At 42.6% G+C, this 24,216-nt stretch overlaps 1 protein-coding gene across 12 annotated transcripts in view; it reads left to right on the forward strand.

The window, feature by feature from the left end:
• Positions 1-494: 494 nt before the first annotated feature.
• GSK3B (glycogen synthase kinase 3 beta) overlaps positions 495-24,216 on the forward strand; it is a 149,482-nt gene continuing 125,760 nt past the window's right edge. For 6 of the 12 annotated variants that reach the window (XR_015052737.1, XM_085861249.1, XM_085861287.1 and 3 more), the window contains exon 1: positions 13,089-13,245. Coding sequence is in view for 8 of the 12 variants with exons in the window: in XM_085861249.1 (XP_085717375.1) it covers positions 13,104-13,245 (142 nt within the window). In the remaining 4 variants the exon portion in view is untranslated. Of the gene's footprint in view, positions 1,320-12,037; positions 12,077-13,088; positions 13,246-24,216 lie in introns of those variants that run through there. The other 6 variants (XM_085861336.1, XM_085861320.1, XM_085861329.1 and 3 more) reach the window with 5 other exon arrangements.

Below are 24,216 nucleotides of genomic sequence, written 5' to 3' on the forward strand. Positions count from 1 at the left end.
TGAGAACGTTTGTGTGAGTTCACCAACAATGTGGGCTCATCACCTCCGCCACCACCCGACACACACCAAAAATAGGTAACTCATCAAGGGCACACCACGTGTGTGTGTGTAAAGAATTGTGTCTATCTCTTCATCGTTAAGTCCGTTACTCGGACATGTCATCGATGGAGATTTTTTTTTCACTTTGAGGTAAAAACCGTTGAGGTTGCAGCTCGAGCGGCTCCTTCCGATCGCCCTCGTTTATACACCACCATTGACACCTTTCGCCTCAACACGTGACCGTGCCTCCCTTTTCGTGACGACGTTAAATTAACACTCAAAAGGTCTTCCTCAAGACCGGGATTTCCATGTGATCCTCGTGACCGGCACACGTGTCGCGCCCCTTCGGAATCGTGGTCCGCGGTGGACTTAAATTGTGTGGAACTCTTCTTCTTCTTCTTCTTCTTCTTCTTCGTCACCGTCCTCTTCTTCTTCTTCTTCTTCTTTTTCTTCTTCTTGACGAGCCTCTCTCCCACCACCACCGATCTCCTCAGCGTGTTCTGTCGTCGTTTTCCTTTTCCTGCTTTCCTTCACAACCACCGTCCTTCATTTACCTTTTCCTGTTCACCACCTCCCTCCTCTTCCTGTCAACTACGTAATTTTCCCACAACCACCAACATCCTCCCCATTTTTCACACTCACCATCGTTATTATCATCATTATTATTATTATTATTTTTGTTGTTGTTTGTACCGTACATGTACTCCTCGTCTCTCGTTCATGCCACCTCTTCCTCCTCACCTCGTCTGGCATTGCACACTCGTCGCTCCCTCCCGTCTTCCCCTGTTCTCCCCGCCCAACGCCATTCGTCCCCCGGTAGCGGCCGCAGCCTGGGGCCGCTCGCTTCGCAAACCGGGCTGGGGAGAGACAAAGACGGACAAAGAGTGAACCGGTCAACGTGAAGAGGGGGAAACATCGGAGAGACGGATGCGCAGGAGAGTGTGCGTGAAGGAGGAGGAAAGAGAAGGGCGAAAAGAACCCGCAAAGCGTCCGAGGTGGCGATGAGGCCTAACTAAGCTAGCACAGCCTCCCAGCTTGACACCCCATCTTTTAATATTTTTTTTTTATCCCCCTTTCTCTTTTTTGGTTCTTTCCCCCCTTTTTTCCCTATTCCCCCCTCTATCCCCCTCCCCTCCTTCCCTCACTTCCCCCGTTTTCTACCGTTCTTTTTCTCGCCATGAGTAGCCGGCCGAGGACGTCTTCTTTCGCCGAAGGGCCGAACCGGGCGGCCGGCCAGTCTGGGGGATCGGCCTCACTGCTGGGAAACTTCAAAGTCAGCCGTGAGTTTGAGCACCTCGTCCGAGGCACATATGCATTGCCGTGGTAACATGTACTGCCGTAAGTGACGATGTGAGTCGCGGCTTCGTCGTGTCACTCCTGCTGTGCGTGTGCGTTTGTGTGTGTGTGTACGTGTTTCCGAGCCGTGTACGTATATATATATATATATATATATATATATACATATAGATGTACATGTATATGTATATATAACCTGCTCCAGGGGAGTACGGTCCTGTTCGATTTCCGATGACGTCACGAATATGCATCTCTCGCACGTGAGCGTTGAAGCACTTGCCCGATGGCTTGACCTGTTCTCGTTCCCATCTGTACCCGGAGCTCCAGTTACAGGAAACTCCCATCCAATCGCATCCCCTGTAAGACATGCCTTTGTCCATCCATTGTTTGGAATGTCCGAAATCGTGTAAACGTCCACTCCCCTGATGTGTTGCCATTTTTGGTTTTTTTTTGTGTGCTGCATGTGATGTATATGTGGACAGGCTCGTCTATAAGCATCACGTCACTGTGAAAAGAAAAAGATGTTTTCAATAATGTCGCGAAGGACGGTCCCATTTGGGTCAGGTACTCGAATCACCTTTGCTTAGTCGATCACGTGACGTGTGTGTGTGTGTGTGTGTGTGTGTGTGTGTGTGTGTGTGTGTGTGTGTGTGTGTGTGTGTGTGTGTGTGTGTGTGTGTGTGTGTGTGTGTGTGTGTGTGTGTGTAGATCGTCATGCCTCTAAAATGGACAAAGAGCTGTTAACCCTAACCCCTCTCACCTCCCCTATGTGTGTATATATGTTTTAAATACAGACTTGCTGCCATTGTGCCCACCCATCTGCCTACCTGCTGTCCCAGTTACCTACCATTCATTCATTCCTTATCCTGTTCTTTCTGTTTTGCATTCGTTTTGTCATCTCACCATACTTCTGCACGCTTGTGAGTGAGTGTACGATAAGTTTGTTCTCCTCGAGTTATTGAAAGTTACTTCCAGAGAAACTTTGTATTGTAAAAGCTATTTATAGATATGACTACTCGATGTTGAAAAGCTTAAGGTCAGTCATAACCGAGGATTTAAGGGAGTCTGAAAATACAACTTTTTCTTTCCATGATGATGGTGGGACCTTTGTATGTCATTTTGAAGTGAAATGTATAATCGTTTTCACATGAAATGGCAAATTTGGACACTCGACATTGCTTGAAACGATGGAACGACTCTTCAGTTCCCGTATGTTCAGCCCAAGATACACAGTTTACCAATTTGAGTTTGATTCGTGGCAAAATGTTGAATACATTTCAGTGAAAGAAAGCTGTTTATCTGTTGTTTGATGCTGAACAAAGCATCCTTACCACATCAACATAAGAATTGTATTAAAATAGATTCTGACTCTCAATCTTACCACCACTTTCTCACCCCTCACCCCTGAAAATGTATTTTAAGCATATCCATTCCTGAAGAGTGTGTGTGTGTGTGTGTGTCAGTGCCTATGTGTCATTTGTGTTGTTAGTACAAAATACGTAATGATGATAAAATAGATAATAATACAGCACTTTGTAAATCAGTCATGGACAAGGAAACTTAGTTCTGGATGGAAAAAAAACCCACAAAATTTATTCTTTTACTGGATTCAGACATGCACAAGAATCGCAATGAAACTCGTGTGCACATTCAAACAAAACGACAATAAAAGCTCAGCTTTATTCTGGAATGAAAAATTCTGGATCATTCATAACTCCAAACCTGTAATCCATATCATCGACAACATGAACAACAGCGGTAAAGCTAAATCAAGCTGTGATTTATTTATTTATTCCACATTGGAAACAATCCTCCCACATGACAAACTCGTAGCTTCATTTGACAGGGCAGTAGGTAAAGCATTTGCTGGAGGTAGTGAAGTGCACATTGCAGAACTAAAAAAAAAAGAAGAGCACACTGATCTGCAAAGGAAAATCGATTTTCATACATGTTGTTTTTCAAAAAATATATTTAAAGAAAGTGTTACATTTCTCTTGAACAATGGCAACTTTACATTTGGCAACAGGATACTCCAGCAGACAATGGGGATACCCATGGGTTCAGATCTGGCCCCTATCTTAACAAATGTATTCTTGCACATTGCACATTTAAGAGTCTGATTGGATACAGGATACGAGCAGAAATCAATTACGATCTGCGAGAAACTGCTGAAACGTCTTGAAATTTTTGATTTACTGTCAATTCATGATCGGTTTGCATTTGATCAGATTCTTGACGATATCTATCCAAAAGAGCGAGGATTAAAAAAGGAAAACCAGTCACACTTCAATCTTTTTATTTTATTTTATTTTTTTGGGATATTGTGAATTTTTTTGAATAATAACAAATTTCATTCCAAGTTGCTTGATAAGCAAGATACTTGATTTCCATTCCATGATGCACGAATGCCGTTCTTCGACAGCAACACCCCTCAAATGCTATTCCACCATACAGTTACAGGTGGAATAATAATTGGAACAGTCAGAGCCACCGAACACAGCACAGTCAACCTATCAATAGATTAAAACAGCTTGTCAGATGTTTATTCACATAGCGAGCTTCAGTTAGCAGATTAAAACAAGCATTCTTTAATTTCACAGTGACACCAAATGCAGTTGATGAAACAATAAAAATTGTGAAGGCATTATTGGTGAAGCATTTAAATAAATGCATTTAAAAAAAAAAGTTAACAGTACACCTCAGCCCGTGCATTTTTCAAGAGATAATTCATTTGAATTGAATGAACAGTATATAATTCATTTGAAATAAAACGATGATTTTAAAGGTTGTATATAATAAAAATGCCGTTGAAGTTTATCACCATTTAAGTAGTCTTTATCCACCACCTTATTTTACATGTCTCAAGTACTGCAAAACTGTGGTTTTTCAAAGTGCCAAAATATGATTTTGTTCTCCAGTGTTCAATTACAGTATATCATTAACCTTAAATGTAATAAAGATTGTGAAGTCGTATAAATAAATTAATGCCTCCTGAATTTACCGCTGTTTAAAAAGTGGCTGTTACCCCACTCTGTCTGACATGTTATATGAGTTCTTCGTGCCTGTTGTTTGTGTCCTTCATAACATCCTTTAAAACAGTAAGTTTCCTGGTTGGAATGTTTTTTTTTTTTTTATTTTGTTTGACTGCCGGGCAGGAAGTCAGAGTCTCACTTAAAAAAACAAAAACAAAATCTCATTCCCCTCTGCGCATGTGTGATCGAGACAAATTCAGAACCAAGGAACTGCTACACGAGGTTTGCTTTCTGATTCATGTTCAAAATATGAGGTTATGTTTTCACCCCTTTCTGTCTGTCTGTCTGTCTTTGTCTGGTTGTGTACAAAATATTTCAAAAAGTTGTGTACAGATCTGCATGAAATTTTGTGGGCTGGTTCGGTGTACAACAAGGACGAACTGCTTAGATTTTGGTGAAGATCCGGATCCGGCTCCAAATCTGATAATTTTTAAGTGATTCTTCACCATTGAGAGAGAGGGCTCAAAAATGATATAGTAGTAACTGTATGGCATGATATTTCAAAAAAGTATTGGGCTTGATATGTTATCGTGGATCAGGCATTACGGGGTGGAGGTGTGCGCTCTACTGAATGCCGTTCTAGTTTTTTTTTTGAAATTGATTTTGCATTCCAGAAAAAAAACTTTTGGAAGTGTTGTACTTTAATAACAGCTTGATTCATGTGTGTAGGTTGTGTACAATTTCCTGGTAATTCTGATTCTGATGTACAGTGTCATTGGTGTTGCTGAAGCACTGTCTCGGCAAGGGTTTTACACTGGGTGGTTTGCCATTGCCTTCCCAGCAGTAGGAACAGCAGTAATTTGGAATTTAGCCAGAGTACCGACGATGACTTGCATACTCTTCGCAAAGAACGCTACGGGATCTTTAACGTCCACAAACCAATGCCGGCAGACGGGACGCCTAATTTAACGTCCATCCGAGGGACGGCACACACATTGATGAATCACTGTCTATGAAACACCGGGATGACAGTTTATCGCCGAGTCGGGATTTGAATCCAGGCTACACAGCTTAGATGAGAGTGTGCATACCTCTGGGCCATCCTGCCAGCTCTTACTGGTAATATAAGATAGTAAATGTATCAATACATAATGGAATGTGTGATGAGCATTAGGCCAAAAAAAAAAAAATGTTGCATTGGCGTAACGGGTCACTGAAAAATAGGGTAGGTCGGTCGGGATCTTTTTTTTTTTTTTTTTCCTAATAAATCCCTCCCAAAATCTCCCCCGGCTCGAGTACCACCCTTTTTGTCGGTGGGTTCTGTCCGAAACACTTCCGGGTTTTTGCGATCGTGATCGCAATCAACAAGATACTTGAAAACGATAGCAAAACAACAAAAATAGCAATAAAATGGGGTCGGCAAAATTTTTCGATAGCAAAAAAACAAAAAAAAAAACGTAGGGTCGGCGGAATTTTTAGGGTCGGGCGGGTTACGCCAATGCAACATTTTTTTTTTTGGCCTTATGGATATCCTGGTATAAAAGCCTGTCAAAAATGATGGGTTAGAATTATTTTATTCAAAATATTCAGAGACTGGAAGAGATGTTTCATCGGAAGAAACGTGGTTTTAAAAAAATACAACTACATGTACAAATGTGACCCTATTTTCTTTATCTTCTGGGATGTTTCATTTTGAAGGTACAACCTTGTGAGCATGCTAAAATCTGAAGCCTTAGCCTAGCGTCAGGTGTGCTTATAATCTTCTTTATTTATTGGACATCCTCCGTACGTAAATGAACACTCGTTTTACTCTGCGCGCGTTGCACATAAAGTGCAGCAAATTTCACCTCCCTATGCCTTGTATTTATTGTTGTTTTTTTTTTTTTTAAACGCTTCTGTACACCGCCATTGAGGCCCAGTTACATGTCTCCGTTTACATTTTCAATAGAAGAGACTTAATTACTCTTTTCTGAAAAATGTTTTTGGAGTTTTTTTTAATCCTGAAAAATAGACCGTAGTGAACGCACAGTCGTGTAAAAAGATTGGCTTTTAAAACCCTTCTTAAATTGTCCTGATGAAGGTGGACATACAAATACACATTGTGTTTTATATCGGTACATTATAAGCACATGAAACGTACGAGCAAAGTAGGTAAAACAAGAGCGAGAATTACTTTACAATATATGTCCACTACTGGTCCCAAGGAATGCTTGTACCACGCTTTGGGATGACAGCTGTCACATGGACACGAACGTTGTTGTTGATTGCTGATAAACGGAGCTGATATGCGGTTGATGTCTGTCTGATGTTATTTTTCAACTCCTGCAGTATGTGTGGGTTGTTTTCATCAACTTTAGCTTTGAGGGACTCCCATATGTAGCATTCACAAGGAGACAGATTCGGGGAGTCGTGACGCCATGGGTTGTCTGTCACCCGGGAAATGGTGGCTCAGAATCTCCAAAATGTCATTAGATGTATGCGGTGGTGCACTCTCTTGCTGGAAGAAGACTGAACTCGTAGTGATGTCTTGCTTCCTTCTTGGTGGCAGGAGGAATGTTCTTTGTAGGAAGTCCACGTTACTATCTGTGTTGACTGTCGCTGTTTGTCCACCTTTTTTCTCAAAGAAGAAAGGTTCTATTGTACCACTATGTCCAATAGCACACAGACTTTCACGACAGCAACTGGTTGTTATCTTGCCAAAACGAAGTTTTTGCAAGATATGTTAGTCAGCTTGTATGTTTTTTTTTTGTTTTTTTTTGTTTGTCTGTAATCACGTATAAAAAATTCTGCAGAGCACAGTTATTGGAAATTTTTGTAACTTCGCATATCAGAGGCCTATAGAGGTCCCTTTCAGCGCATAAAATTTTGAAGGTCAAGGTCAAAGGTCAAGGTCACTTTGTCACAAATCAGGGGAGTTGACAAAACCCTTATTTTTTGAGTAATTTTGATCGGATCGTCTTCAAACTTCAGGGGAATATAGTTCATGGTCTGGTGCTCAGCTGATTAATTTTTGGTGGTGATTTGCCTTGACCTTCATATGTTTCTTTTTTTTTTGTCTGTAATCATGTATAAATCACTCTGCAGAGCACAGTTATCATTGGAAATTTTTGTAACTTCGCATATCAGAGGCCTATAGAGTTCCCTTTCAGCGCATAAAATTTTGAAGGTCAAGATCAAAGGTCAAGGTCACTTTGTCGCAAATCAGGGGAGTCAACGAAACCCTTATTTTTTTTGAGTAATTTTGATCGGATCGTCTTCAAACTTCATGGGAATATAGTTCATGGTCTGGCGCTCAGCTGATTAATTTTTGGTGGCGATCGGCCTTGACCTTCATGGTTAGCGCTGGAGGTCGAAAGTTTTTGACCCCAAGGTCAAATTTTGAAATTTAAGGTACCATATCGTGTAATACCTCAAATTGAACACCTCAATGAGTGCTTTCTCGATATGTCAAGCTTGAGACGTTATGACGTCATTTGGTGACTTTATGAGGCAAACGCATCTTTTTCATGGTTACTCTGTAGAACGATTCTCATCGGAATCTCTCGTAGGCAGATATTCCTCAAGGAGTCGCTCCTGGTGGATAGCAGCTCTGTTCACCTCAGTGTGACCTTAAAGAAATCACACGTGGTCACCTTTTGGCAAGATACGGGTCACCCTGCAGGTGACATTGGTTTTTATTTTATTTTTTTTCTTCTCTTTTCTCTTTGTGTTTTTCCTTGCGATGACTTTGCGAAAAGGCAAAATACATTGGCACTAATTGAATAATTGGCCCTTAAAACTAAATTGCGAATAATCGTAACTGCGATATGCGAACTTCCGCACAGTGGGGACTTACTGTATTCTTTCTCGATTTTTTTTTTTTTCTCGATTTTTCGACTTACTGTATTCTTACTTTCTCGATTTTCTTAAACACAATGCCCCAATCCAGTCGTCGTTTACAACAGCGAAGGAACGGCCTTTGTGTTTGTTTGAAAGATTTATTTTTTTGGGGGGTTTGCATGTACGATCACGCACGTACGGCCACACACGTACGGGCACGCGAGAGCGAAGGAACGGCCTGTGTGGTTGTTTCTGGCAACTGGTTTGAAAGTTTTTTTTTTCATGTACGGCCACGCACGTACGGGCACGCACGTACGGGCACGTACTAGTCTCTAAAATTTGTGGACGACGTGACAGAACAAGGTGGAAGAGTTGGTTCGGTGACAAAACAAGCTGATTCGATTTAGGTTAAGGTCCGGAATCAGATCCAACCTATTGGTGGTATTCAAAATGTAAACTATTCAGCCTGGCGGAGGTATGTTCGCTACAGAGTGCCTTTCCATTTCGCCAAGTTGTCACTTTGAGTGATTTTTCGTTTGTCTGTTTGTCTGTCTCTGTGCAGGATATCTCAAAAAGTTGTGGACGGGTTCAGATGAAATTTTGTGGACAGGTTGGGTGTGTGACAAGGACGAACTGATTAGATTTTGATGAAGATCTGTATCTGGATCCAACTCCTGGAATTTTAAAAGTGATTCTTCACTCTTGAGAGATAGGGTTAAAGAATGATATTTCCAAAATGTATTGGGCCTGATATGTTCTCGTGGATCAGGCATTGCATGGCGGAGGTATGCGCTCTACTGAGTACCCTTGTAGTTTAAAATGTTTTTATCACTTTTTTTGTTTGTCTGTTTTGCCCTGCATTTGTGGAACCTAGGAATCTTTGTTTCTTTGCTGGCGGTGCTTTGCTTTTATTAAAAGGTCCTGGAGTGCAAGGCCACATCAAAATGATGTTCGTGTAAGTTGAGGGAATGGGTGTAGAATGTTTGACTGATTGAGGAGAGGAAGTGCTTTATTCAAACTACTTGACAATTGGGATGAGGTCGGGAAGTAGGTGGTTGCCAGTGGGACACGGTTAGTTGCAGGTTTGAGTTTGTAAGTCAAAAGTTCTGAGTGAGGTCTGTGTTTTGATTGGTTTATGGCTACTTTTGCAGAGTGAGGGTTGTAGTGTCTTGCAATAATGTGTATTTCTAATTGGGAGAGGAGGTTTATTCTGTCTTTTTGTTGAGCAGATGCATCTTCCTCTGATTGCTTGACTGCAAGGTGTGCTTGTAATTGTATGGTTCGGGTGAGATGAAGATAAGAGAAGGTGAGAGTGTGGTCTGTTGGTTTTGTGTTTCGTTCTGTTTCAAGTTTGTTGTTCTGAAGTATGAGTGATGTATCTGGAAAGCGAACTTCAGACTGTGAGCTGTCGAATGTAAACTTGATAGTTGGATGCATTAAATTTATTTAATTTTGGAACATGTGGGACTGTGGGGGTGGTTGGGGGGTGGGGGGGGGGTTGACCAGATAAACTGAATAGCCTGTCGATATAACGTACCCAGGATTTTTTGCAGATGCCGCATGATGAGTTTGTGCATATATTTTAGCCGCTATCATTTATGAGATATCATAGGGTCTGCATTCTCATAAAAAATGTTGGCATGCAATGGCGCAACAGGGGTGCCCATCGTAGTACCCTGAGTTTGAATGTAGTACCATCCATTAAATTAGAAATTATTTAATTTGAGCATCAGTTCTAACAAACGCATAAGGTCATGGGTAGGTGGGTTTGGCACTTGTGTGTCCATTGCTTTACGGTATGCGGACAGGCCTTATGAATGTAGACGATTCGTGTAGACTGTAGAGGGATATAAAGTCTGCTGTGACTTAAATGAGTTGGGAGTTAAAAGGTAAGTGTGTTTCGTTCAGTCTTTAAATGTGTCAGAAAACTAGTTGTATCCTTAAGATATGAGGGTGGATTCATTACAAGAGGACGTAAATAAGTCACCAAATTTTGATATCAGAACAATTGGCCTACCTGGATTGTTTACCTTGTGTATTTTCAGAACAAAATAAAGATAAGGACACGTAGGGTCTTTCGGAACCAAGTGAGATGTAATGCCTTCGACTGCGTGAATAGAATCGACCACCCTTTTAATCTCGAGATGTGGAAGTGTGGGGTTGAATGGGAGCTCTTTGTCAGTATCATCATGTTTCTGGCGATTACCTTAGACTGCAATGTAATTGATAGTAGACATAATGACAATGGCAGAACTTTTATCTGCTGGCTTTACTAAGTCTTTATTCCGTTGGAGATTGTGAAGTGCTTGTTGTTCTGCCTTTGTAAGATTGTCCGAAAGTCTTGAGGAATTATATATTTAGGCTGCCTATCAATTTCACTACTCACTTGTTCTATAAAGATGTGCAGATAGTGATTGTCGACATGTGAATGGGAAATAGCGTGCGATTGCAAATGACTCACCCCTGTTGCTGTGGTCTTGGTGTGCAGGCATATGTGAAGAAAGGTCATGTTCAGCAAAGCAAAATAATGTAAGGAATGAAAGATGGGTAAAGAATGGAAAGAAAAACACAAACTAAAGCCCACAAAACACATATTGTCCCATAAACCCACTACACATAAGGGAAGGGCGATCTAAAACAACTGCTAATTAAATAACTGTCTTGATCCCGCAATATGGTGTGTGTCATTACCTCGGGGGAGTGACGGTTTCGCAGAACCGTAGCATATATATGTGGGAAAATTACACGTGCAGACCGGGAAATGAACCCAGATCCTCTGGTGAACCGAACCCTACCAGTGCTCTGCCATCTGACCATACCAGTGCCATGAGCACGCAATTCTCCCACATATAGAAATACCACTCTTTCCCCCTGCTGCTTCTGGGACACTCACTGCCAACCATAGGAGCAGCGACGGCCTGTCCATGAGAGGGTCTTTCCTGCATTGGGAGTGGGGGACAGGTCCATGAACCCTATTCACCACAGTGACCGTAGTAATGCAATTATAAAATAGAAGGGCACTCGGGAGAACGCATACCTCCGCCACGCAATGCCTGATCCACAAGAACATATTGGGCCCAATAACCTTTTGAACAATCATGCTATATATCGTTTTTGGCCCTATCTCTCAACGGTGAAGAATCACTCAAAAATCAAGTAATTCTCGTAACCGGATCCGGATTCGGATCTTCACCAATATCGAATCAATTTGTCCTTGCCAGACACCCAACCTGTCCACAACTTTTTGAGATATTCTGTACACAAACAAAGACAGACACAGAGGGGTGAAAACATAACCTCCTTCCACCTTCGGTGGCAGAGGTAATGAGCAGCCAAACAAACATAATATGTATATGTGGGAAAATTACACGCCGGCATGTAATTTTCCCACATAAGCTGTGCATATCATGTTTGTTTGCTTGTTCATTTATAATTATATATCATGCCTCTTAGAACACCGTTTCACATTTTACTCGAAGAAAAAAAAATATTCATATAAAGGTAAAAAATGAAATATGAATTCAAAAAACAAGAAAGAAAGAAAATCCATCAAGCAGCCTTCAAGTACTCTACAGTACATACCAAGGAAACAACCGCTGCTACATCCTAATGAGACCGAAGCGCTCTCAGCCAATCAGCGAGTGTCTCTTTACGTGAGTTGTTTTGTATGTTGTTGCTGGTGGTAAATTTTGTTTTTACTCCTCCGCCAAGGAAGTGGCCGGAGGCATTGTGTTTTCAGGTTGTCTGTCCGTCTGTCCATCTGATTCCCTGTTAAATTCATTTTCTCTCCAACCTCTTGTCTGATTAACGTAAAATTTCCACCATAGTTGTGACTACTAGTGTAGAATATTTTGAGAAAAAGGTTCATTTTGATTCCAAGTCAAACAAGGTGATACATGTTTTGTTCGCAGTGATCCCACCAGCGGTCTAACATACACTGCCCAATGAAGGTACGTTCTCATAATGCAGAGGAAAGAAAATCATGGTCTTTCATTAAAGAAAAAAAAACTTTTGGTTTTTGCCCGACTTTTCAAAGCTTATAAATATACTGCTGGACAGGTAATACAGATGTTATAAGAAGTAAGTAAACATTAACATTGGCTTGGCCGAGAAATACCTGTGTTTGTAATGAATTAATCAGGAGGCCGCCAGGTAAGATCCTGAGAGTTATTTATTTTTGTACATGTACACTTTAAAGTTGTATGAAACGAACACGTCCACTTTCGTACACTCAACGTCATCTCTGAGTTTATGTATATTTTAAAACTGAACAAGGTACGTTTTCATTACAAAAATTGTCATCACGAATATTAAAAATCTTTAATATAAAAAACTGCCCTTTTGTGGGCATTTTGTATGTACTGTCTGCTGTCGGGATGTCCTGGGGTGTGTTCAGTTACCAAGCAGCTCGCCCAGACATTCCTTATCAACAGTTTTGAATGGAGTGCTTGCTTGACTGCTGAAACCACTTGGTGAGCGCTCCACAAGAAACTTGAAACTAAACACAAGCAACTACACTTGGTAACTAATGGAGGGAGGGGAAGGGATGGAGTGAGAGGGAGGACCCGGTGTTGCCTGTCAACGCCAGGGACCCCTGCTAGTATATTATGAAAGGATTCATGTCTGTCTGTCTGGCTGTCTGTCACACTGTAACCTGAGAACAGATTAACGGATGAATGGATTTCAATGAAACCAACGACTGTGGATTCATGGAACTCCCAGGAAGGTTTGTTACACAAAAAAGTATATTGATTTTGACAAAACAAAACTGTGTAATGGTTTGGAGCATTCGCTCGAATCTGGGAGATCTTCAGTTTGAATCCCGGCCAAGCCATACCAAATAATTTAACAATTGAACATGTTGCTTCCTTGCTTGATGCTCCACATTGCAAAAGGATAGCACATCGACAAACAAGCATAACTTGGCAATACCAGCGCAGGCTTTGATGGTCCTGGTGTGTGTGTTGTTATCTCCGTATGTGGGTTTCAGAAGGTGGAACGGAGTTCTCCCAGGGCTTCAAGTATTCACCTCCATTTTGGGAATGGATCACGATTCATGGACCACACTGTGAATTTTTCTTATTCTCAAAGTTTTGTTCCAAGGGCTCTTATGAAGACTGTAAGTGAGCCCTTAACTGCTTCCAACTGTCGTTTGTAGTCCTGTTCCTAGAGATGGTTTTTAAGATCTCCGTAAGATTCTTGGTGGTGGTCGTATGGCAGCTTAGCTGCTGGGGTAGCTATCATTCCTTGAAGCGTGACTGTGTCGCTGATTCAGTGCCCCTCTACCAGTACACACACTGGAACTGGGACTCATTTCGCCGACCTCGGAAGGATGACGGGCTGAGTCAACCCCCTGGTGTATTAATTCAGCGGCCAACGGGGCTTGAACTCAGGACCCTAGGATCCCAAGCCGCCACCCCAACCACTGAGCCAACACCAGGCTACGTAAGATTCTTATTTATCACTAGCAGGGCCTACCTGTCGCTTCGCTGACAGACCAATTCGTCCTCCTGTTTGCCAAATTTAACCAGTGCTTTAACTCTTCCCTCTCCTCATGGCCTGCTCCCCCTCCTTTGTCCCCGCCCCCCCATACATCCTGATGTCCCTTTCCGCTAGAGATGGCTCCTCTGTTGTTTGGGGGGGGGGGGGAAGGGTGGGGTAGAATGGAAGGACAAATCTATCCGTGCGAAGAATGCTTTCACTTTAGCGTTGCCCTGGTAAAAAAAGGAAATTGTAATACCCTCTGCCATCACCACCAGATGGGGTGCTTCATGGTATACATTTGCATTGAGAATTTAGGCCACCCTTCCTGCCCCCCACACCCCCGCCTGAGGCCATGGCCACATAGACAATGTTACCCCTCAAACAAAGTTGTATTTGTACCTTGAGTTTGGAGTTTTCAACTTAAAAGATGTGGCCATGCATCAGAGACAAAGACAAAGATAGAGCCAGACAGCCGTTATATAGATTCCTGTTGCTCTAGTTATCACTGGTGCATTTTTGGCGTTCTTCCGCTTCCACAATTTTTGTTTGACCTAAATTATGAGATCTTGGTGTTTGGTCGTTTTATTGATTTCTACATTGTTAAGGCCAAAATTGTTGGGTACCAACACTGCAATTAGCAATTCCTCCTCCTCCTCCTCTTTTTTTTTTGGGGGGGGGGGGTGGGGGATCGAAGTACTGTATGTACTATTATATCCAGTTGCAATGCTTTGTTTTCTATGTTAATGCTCGATGGGATCATCATGTCGTACGTGAGCATTACTTCCTCATTTTCAGTGTTTGCTTTCGGTTCATGTATTCATGAGTTTTCGGAAACGAGGATGTTGAAATTTTTGCAGATGTGCCAGTGGATTACTCTACCTGCCTTGTTGTGCCTTTGTATGTACACCTGTTCTAACATGAGGTTTTTTTTTTTTACATCCTGAGAAGAGGTGATTCATGGTTTCTGTTTCTACCTTGCAGAAACCGGGTTGACTCTGTCCCACCATTTTCTTTTAATCATTGGAAAAGCATCCCTAGTCTTTGGCATCTATGTATAATTCCAGCAATGTGTGTGTGTGTGTGTGTGTGTGTGTGTGTGTGTGTGTGTGTGTGTGTGTGACCGCTGTTTCTCGACAACCTCTGGTCCGATCTAATTGAAACTTGCCAGATATATTGCTGGGGACCTGAGGATGTGCCTTTTCAAGGTTTGATATTAATCGGACAAGTGCTTCCCAAGTTATGGCCATTTATTTACCAAACCAATGGGAAGACACGTTGTGCGTGGGTGTGGCCGATGGGGAAGGGAAGCACAGCCACGTTCCCCATTACGGGTTACAACGTACGGGCTTCCGGAGAGTGATGACTTCGTGTATTCTAATAATTTCTCGATTTCTTATGCGCATTTATAGATAAACAGAATGGCACAAGTTATGATCGTTTTCATATTAGACGGTGTATAAATTTCGGGAACATCAGAGTGCTGGTATGCTCCGAACCAGGTAAATTTGGTAAATTTTTTCTCTCTCTTCTCTTCTCTTCTCTTTTTGTTTTTCCTTGCCCACGACATTGCGAAAAGGTAAATACGTTGGCAATAATTGGGTATTAAAAATAAATTGCGAATAATCGTAACTGCGAATAATATCGAATTTCCGGGTCACGCACGTACGGGCACGTGAGAGCGAAGAAACGGCCTGCGTGGTTTATTTTATTATTATTATTATTATTATTTTTTTTTTTTTTTACGGGCACGTACTAGTGTATTAAATGATTCGTTCTCCATCCCAGTTGAGCTGACCTCTTCTTAGCCATCCCAATGAGCCACCTTTGTAGTTAATTTGTAGTCATGTAGCCAATCTGTCCAACTTTTTTTTTTTCCTTCTTTTAATACCTTTCTGCTCTTTTGTCATTCTCCCACTTGTCGGTGTATATGTGTTGATGTTTCACTTTATATTTTTATTTTGTCTTTTTTGAAATCATTGTGGCTGTATCCGTTGCCGTTTCAATTTAATGTGTGACATCTTCTGCTTGCACCTGTCTTTGGATAGTTTTTGCCAGATGGGCTTGGGATACCTTTTCTGGCTTGCTGTCTTCGTGTTTGCATTCAAATTAAATTCAGTTGTCTGTTGAACATTTCATGTTCTCAACTGTTCCCTTAGTTGTCATTCTGTGCACCTGTTTGACCTCCATCAGCCCACTGACTCCTCGTCTCAGCAGATACATTGTCGTGATGCATTGGTTTTTCTAAAACATTTTGTGGATAGTGAGGAGTTTCCTTGTTTTGGTGTCGAGTTTATTGATTTCCACTTGTGGCTCGTTCATTCTTCTGCAACTGTTTTGGAACACTGGTATTGCAGGTTGGTTTATGGCTTTCATTTTATTTCTTGGGGAGAGATAAGTTCTCAGGATCAGACTCGTTCTACGTAGGTATTCTTTGGGAATTGTTTTGCCTATTTGTTGGTGATTTATTTGATTGTCCTCTTCTACTCCGAGGTATTTGTATGATGCTTTGTTGTCTTGCTCATATATTGTTTTTAGGTCAGTTTTTATGTTGTCTCTTTTCGTTGGTTTACCTTGCATGAATGTGCACTTAGCACACTTATCCAAGCAAAATTGCATTTGAGTGTTTGCGGAGTACCGTTTGACGAATTTCAGTTGTTCTGCTAATTTTTTGCTGTTCAGTGCGAAGACGTTAATACCATCCATGTACAGCACATCCAGACCTTAGGCTAACTGGGAGGCTTTCACAACAGAAGTCACTTGCCTCAACCCTGTCCCAAAGAGCTATATAACTGTAGCTTCTGCAAGATCCTGATGGATGCAGCCAAAAACAACATCCCACATGGTTTTCGTAAATGCTACACACCTTGTTGGTTGCCAAAAACAGACCAACTCCCACAACAGTAAGAAGCTTCTGGGGATCCAGAGGTTGCATCTGAGCTCTTGGAATCTCTGGACATGGCCAGATGACAAAGATGCCAGGAGACTGTTGAGGAGCTTGATTTCACTCATTCAAGTAGAAAGGCATCAAACCTACTTAAGTCATCTTGGAGCTTTCTCACCTGCTCAACATGAGCCTCCCAAAGTATTGGCTAATTATGTTGCTTCTACTCTGCTACTCAACTGCAAAGTTACCTCAACTGAGGAGGTTCGCCATGAAGTCCAGAAGGAACTCTCCAATACCTTTCATAATCTCCTCCTGCATCCCTGTGTTCTTCCTCCGATGCCAGGGCTGACATTGACACTGGCCTTTCCTCCACTGAAGCAAGGAAAGCAGCAGGAATTGATGGCATCTATCCTTAATTCTTGAAGAGCTTGGGACTTCACGGACGTGATTGGTTGGCTTCTCTTTTCACTAACATCCATGCAACTGCAGTCATACTATCAACCTGGAGAGAGGCTAAAGTCATTGCCATCCATAAGCCAGGGAAACCATATAGCTATCGGCCCATATCTCGACTATGTACGACATACAAGTTGTTTGATTGTCTCCTTATGGCTGGCCTTTCTCCACTGGAAGAGCCCAACCTTTCCAAGGAACAAGCTGTCTTGAGACCTGGTAGGAGCTGTATTTATCAATACTTACACTTACCACCCACATTGAGGCTGGCTTCCAAAGCATGCTCGAGACAGGTGTTGCACTAATTAACCTTTCATCAGCGTATGATGTGGTATGGTGACATGTTCTTTTGCTGAAAGCTGCCAGTCTTTTACGGTGCCAAGCCACAATGCATGTCCTTTCTTCTCTGCTTAGCAATCAAAGATATAGGGTTTCATTCTTAGAGCAAAAAAGCTCCATCAGGACTCTGAATGAAATGCACTCGGTGTACAAAACTTGAGGAACACCCTTCCTCATTGAGTGGCACCCCCTTTTCCCCTCAGAACAGCCATTATTTGTCAGGACATGGACTCTACAAGGTGTCCAAAGTGTTCCACAGGAATTCTGGTCCATGTTGACTCCATTGCTTCCCACAGTTGTCAAGTTCGCTGGTAGTGGATCTCTACTCCGAATTTCATCTCATCCTGCAGATGCTCATTTGGATTGAGATCTGGTGACTGGGCAGGCCACTGCAGTAAGCTGAATTCCCTGTCATGTTTGTGGAACCATTCCTGGACAATCATAGCCTTGTGACATGGGGCATTGTCCTGCTGAAGAAATCCATTCACAGATGGACACTGCCATGAAGGGATGCACTTGTTTGGCAATGATGTTCCGATATCCTGTATCATTCAACGTTGCTCCACTTTTATCAAGGGGCCCAATGTGTGCCATGAAAACATACCACCACCACCACCACCAGCCTGCAATGTTGACACACTGCATGATGGATGCATGTACTCATGTGGTTTTCTCCAGACCCTAGTCCTCCCATCAGCGTGAAACAGCAGGAACCGGGATTCATCAGACCAGGCAATTTTTTTCAATCCTCCAGTGTCCAGTGTTTTCGTTCCTTAGCCCACTGCAACCACAGGTTCTTGTTTTTGCTGGAAGAAGTGGAACTCTACACAGTCGTCGGCTGCCATACCCCATTCATGTCGAGGTACGACTAGTTGTGCATTATTTTATGGGTCTTTTGGCACCAATGTTGTAGTGGGCTGCCGGTTTACTAACTGTAACCCATCTGTTGCACTGCACGATTCATGTCAGCCTATTTTGGCCTCTTTCATCAATTAGCAGTTTTCCACCACTCGCCTGCTGTTCTCTGGATGTTCTTTGTGTGGTGGAGCATTCTTGATACACACGGGAAACTGTTGAGCGTGAAAAACCCAGCAGCGTTGGAGTTCTTGACACACTCAAACCAGTGTGCCTGGCACCTATTACCATACCCCGTTCAAAGGCACTTAAATATTTTGTCTTGCCCATTCACCCTCTGAATGTCTGGCACACATACACAATCCATGTCTCGATCATCTCAAGGCTTTAAAATCCTTCTTTAACGTGTTTCCTCCCATTCATCTCCACTGATTGAAGTGGATTTAACAGGTGCAATCAATAAGGCATCATAGCTTTCACCTGGATTCACCTGATCAGTCTATTTCATAGAAAGAGCAGGTATTCCTAATGTTTTGTACACCGAGTGTAGATATACAGGGTGTGCATCATGGATACCGACGTAGAAAAAGAAAGAAAAATTATCTGTAAGTATTATCTACGTAGCACAGAGAAAAAAGCTTCGGAGCAAAGATCAGCTGGGCCCCAGTTCAGCCGATCTTTGGCGATGCGATTTCTTCGGACTTTACAAAACTGACTCACGAACTCATTCCATGTTTCCTTCACACCATACACATCCTGTGTGACCGGAGCTTCCTTTGTTGATGTTGAGAATCGTCCCTTCACTTTTGAACTTTTTACAAGTTTCTAAATGGCTCGCTTGCTTGGCTTGTTTCTGGGATGCCCTCCATATTCAGTACAGAATCTCGTCTGGACGGAAGCAATTGATTTTGTCTCAAAATACCACATGACAATGCTTAGTCTTTGCTCCGTAGAAAACGTCATTTTTTCCATAGATTACTTTATTATGCTTTAATGACTTCTCCAAAGATCATTGATCACTCCTGCAAAACAAAAACAAAAGTTAAGGTAATGACTAAAAGTACAAAGGTCATTTGAAGCGGTTAACCTTTTATTGACACACCCTGAATCATGTGTGAGGGTGTTTTCAAAAATTTGAGGAAATTATTATCTGAGTAAAAAAAAAAAGCAAAGGAATGAATGAATGAACAGGAAGGAGACTCGGGGAGGAAATGCAATAACCCGCAAGTAAGAGGTAAGGTTAATGGGGGTAGAAAAGATTGTGAGTTGGGATGGAGAATGACCTAAGATAATGGTGTTCTCCCTGCTTTTGAATCCTGCTGGGAAGAGTGCAATTGAATTGCCTCCAGAAGGTATTTACATAAATTAGGCAAAAGAGGAACAAAAGAGTGGAAGTGAGTGTTAAGTCTGAATTTTGTGAGTTTAACGAGGGAGGGATAATTGAAAGAATGCATGCATCCTCGAGGAGCTGTGGAGGGTTTGAGTTATGAGAAAACAGAGTGCCCAAAACTGGAGGAGAAATTGTGAATCATGTGGCAAATCACTGCTGCAACGTAGCTGCAGAAATGAGGGATAATGAGGGTTTGCCTGTGTTCCACTCGTGTTGTTTCATCCCGTCAAATTGATATGCTGCAGAAGCGGAGTCGAGGTGTCTTTCCATCTGGTGTGCAGTCTAGGACGCTGAGTATGTAGTGTGATCAATGCATCACTACTTGAGTGATGGCATAGATGTCCAAACCATGATTGTTAAGGCCCAGTCACACCTTGACGTTTTAGCCAGCAATGGCAACGTATCAAAATGTATGTAAAACGCTGGCTTACGCTGAACTTTTGATGTTTTTTAAAAAAAGATTCGGACGTATTCATAACGAGTTGGTCGCATGCATAACATATTAGTAATGGACACAGAACGTTTCGTTGTCTTATAGATAACTTATGCCAACGAATGCTGAGCCTGTTGTCGGCGTTCACAACCTATGTCCAACGATAGTCTAACTTATGCATAGCGTGCTGCACGTATCACCGACGATCACGTGGCATAGCCTAATAAAAGGCTGATTCAAATCATAACCGCTGGAGAAATGGAAGTGTCAACATCGCAGTCACACCTTGGCGATCTTGCCAGCGTATGCCGACCTCTGAAAAATGCGTCTAAAACGCTGGCGCACGTCGAATACGGTATGGGTAAGTTTGGTATACGTGAATAGAACGCTAAATTACGTTATCATACGTCGTAGTAAGTGGAGTACGTCTTGTACTTTTAAACGTGTTAAACATTTTACGACGTACTTGCCGTATGCCTCACACCTTCCGCGTGCGATGGGAATAAGTTGTACGCACAATATGCGATCGTTGGCACACGTCGACAAAACTTACTTGTAAGTTACTCATAAGTCGAAATACGTCAATGTAATGGTTAGCGTCAGTGTTCCATACTCCCTGTTTTTTTTTGTTTTTTTCTTCGATATGACCGGTAATGTTGACATTTCGATTTTGAGTGTGGTTATAATATAATATGATTAATTGGCTGCCGCTCAACGATTTAAATCATAACCGCACTAGAAATCGAAGTGTCAACATGACCGTCATACCGAAGAAATTAAAAAAAAAAAAAACAGGGAGTCTGGAACACTGACGCTAACCATTACATTGACGTGTTTCGACTTATGAGTACCTTACAAGTAACGTGTGTCGACGTGTGTCAACGATCGCGTAACGTGCCTACAACACGTTACTCATAGGTTAGAAATATGTTTCGGGTACGCTAAACATTACCTTGACGTGTTTCGACTTATGATTAACTTACAATTAACGTGTGTCAACAATCGCATAACGTGCCTACAACTTATGGCCAGCATAGCGGAACTTGTGAGTCATACGCTGGCATAAGTCTAACAAATTTCAAGCATGCTAAAAGTGTTTTTCAGCATGCTCTCAATGTTTCCAAAACTTACCCATAACGTATTCAGCGTGTGCCAGCGTTTTAGACAAATTTTTCAAAAATCGGCATAAGCTGGCTAAAACGTCAAGGTGTGACTGGGCCTTTAAGAACAGTTCATAGAGGAGGCCAGGTCATTCAGTTGGTACATTTGGTGGAATTCTTCATTTGTTATGTGATCTTGCCTTGGGATTTGGAAGAAACGACAAATGGTTCTCGTATCATAATTTATATGGACGTTATTTGGAGTTGTTCATGTCCAAGTCTAAGATCCATAGCAGTATGTGGATGTCATCAGTGCTCTGGACACATGCAGCTTGAGCTTTTGATGCATTGTACCTCTCAAGGTAGATGATAAATCGGTTTAAAGCAGCATGTTGCCATACCTCTGGCATACAGTCTCCAGATGAAGACACTTTAGATCCAATATATTGGTATTCTGTTGCTGTGGACAGGTGTGCTGTTAGGAAAGAGAGAGGAGGGGAAACAATTAATGCGAATAAAACTAAAGTGATGGCATCTCACAATTTGGAACTTTTCTCATCTTTATTCAGATTTTGATGTCAATTGGTCTGAAGGGAGTGGTCATCATTAACTGCGATTGAAGGGGGAAGGTTTTTTTTATTTTGGCAGCATTTTATTTTCTTTGGCCAGATAATTTTAATGGTGTATGCTTTTGAAAGTCTTGCTGCTGATGGTGTCCAGGTTGTTTCTGCCAGAAGCATGGTGTCTATTGTTTCTGCCAAAAGCACTACATCATCAGCATAGTCCAAACTTGTGAACATTTAGTCATTTTGTAGACTCACACCACATCATCTGCCACCATTTTGAAAGGTATGCTCCATTATTTGTCCATTGTAGGGAGGAAAAGAGGAGGGGCCAGTAAGTCTCCCTGACATACACCACCATCAAATCTGAATGAGTCTGAGGTTTCCCTTCCAATGCAGACCCAGCTATTGGTGTAGGAGTTGAGAGCTTGAATGAGCCTTATGATATTTCATGGTATTCCAGATGCCTCCAAAAGCAGCCACTGGCAGTTACAATTCGGAGAGTCGAAGGCATTCTTTGTGTCAATGTATGCGTTGTCACACACCCAACCTCCTGTATCCAAACTTGGCCGAGTCTGCAAATGACTTCATGCAAGTTGCGCAAATTCTCTACTTTATTCTGCAATTTGACATCGGGCAAAAATAAGTTTGGTCCTTGAGTGGTGTGGGGGTAAGGTCTGCATACTGAGTTCTGGGTTTTTTGATTAAGACCTGGATTTGGCTCGGTAGGATCTGGGCGAACACTTTCACCATAACAAATAGGAGAGTTATCCTTCTGCAGTTGCAATAGTCAGTTTGTGCTTCTGGAAGTATAGGATTATTCCCTGGAGCCACTGCTGTGGAACTGTATTTGTGGTCCAGATGTTTGGGAATTAATCTTTTCAGTCTTGTCATGGTATAGTAGCTCTGTTTGCATTTTTCAGAAGCTTGGGGGTAATTCCACGTGTCAGGGGTCTTTCCATTTTTTTCAGCTTGTTGATGGCGTATTCAGTTTCAGCACAGGGTGGGAGCTCTGTGCTGATGTCTTCATTTTGAGTTGAAGTTCTTGCCTTTTCTAGTAACTCATCTGGTCAATTGAGGCTGACAGATGAAAGGAGGTCTGCACTATATTTCCATCTTTTGAGCTGGGCCTCTGTGTTTGTGAGAACATCCCCTGCCATTGACTTAGTTGGATGGCTGGATGGTTGATGGTGTTTCTGCTTCAGTGTTCACACAATTTGGAACATCTCTCTCGTGTTCACACCAAGTCCTGTCTGTTCAGTACAAAGCACCTGTGTTTTTTTGTCGAAAGGCTTCCTTGTCCCAGCATATTGCCTTTCACTTTTCTCTTTGTATGCTTCTCTCATAAGGACTTTCACACAGCCAAGCTTTTATACACTGTTCAACCAAGGCCAGGGTTTCATTTGAGATCCAGTTAGTACGTTTGCTCTTTCACTTCTATGGAAACCTTGGCTGAGTCTGCAATTGTTGGTTGGAGGAGATTCCACTCTGCCTCCACATCAGCAGTAGGGATGAGCTGATGGGCCAGTCAGCTGGTAAGTTGTTTGTGCCTGTATCAAGTACAGCTTTCAACAGCTTATTGTTTGATGCGTTGTGTGTTGGTAGTTAATTTATTTCTTGCAAGGTAAAAAGGGCAATTGTGACTATTAACTGGTGATCAATGCTGCCAAGCAATGTATATTGTTGCGAATTCGCGCCCGCCGGCGTGCGAACAGCCACGTGACTCGAATCGCGGCACGTTGCCCACCGGACGGACAATTCTGTCGTGACCCTCTCGGACTAACGCCGGGAACTAGTCACGGGTGGGCCTTTCGGCTTCACCACGATCGTGCCAATCGGCCACCCGCGTGGGATAGGGTTGTTCGCCAAACTCGACCTACCTAAGTACCCACGCGGAGGGTAGACCGGGCGATCGCACCTCGCCGCAGGTCGACTCCGGACACGGGCCGCTTAAGCAATCCGTTCCGTACTATCGGGATAACCGAGCGGTGTTATCGTCGGACTCGACGGTTCCGATTAATTATCGGGCGTATTAAGCCCACTACCAACCCTTTACGTGAAGCAAGATGAAGATTCAATGAAAGAAAAGACGAAGCGAAACGGGAAAACAGTTCAACATGATGCACATTTATTCCGCGTCACACGGAAAGCCCACATATACAATTAAAACAATTATGCACATAAAGCAATTGCAACAAAAGAAACACAACAATGCAGATCTACAACCGACTCCGCGTACACACGGCAACACTTACACAATTTTACTTCACCACACTGGCGCCACACACAAAAACAAAAGAAAAGGGCCACCCTCAAAGACAAGGGGGCAGACGGGGCCTGTGGGCCTATATTTGCGTGAGACCGGGTGGATCCTACCCGTGTCTTTGTGATGAGCTGCAAACGTGGCAGCGCGGCGGTGCCCCGACTTCGTGCTCCTTCGCGGGTCTCGTTGGCACTGCTTGGAGTGGGGTGGGAACGGGGCCCCTTTTCGCACTATCTCAGCGCGGGGGAAAAGGGGGGGGGGAATTGTTGATGCTCTGGGGAAAGAGTATCGCTGGCTTGCTTGGGTCCCATGACGAGCGATTCCAC

This window comes from Eptatretus burgeri, chromosome 2 (assembly GCF_056783735.1).
Source record: "Eptatretus burgeri isolate ZD-2024b chromosome 2, Ebu_testis_v1, whole genome shotgun sequence".
Taxonomy (NCBI): Eukaryota; Metazoa; Chordata; class Myxini; order Myxiniformes; family Myxinidae; genus Eptatretus; species Eptatretus burgeri.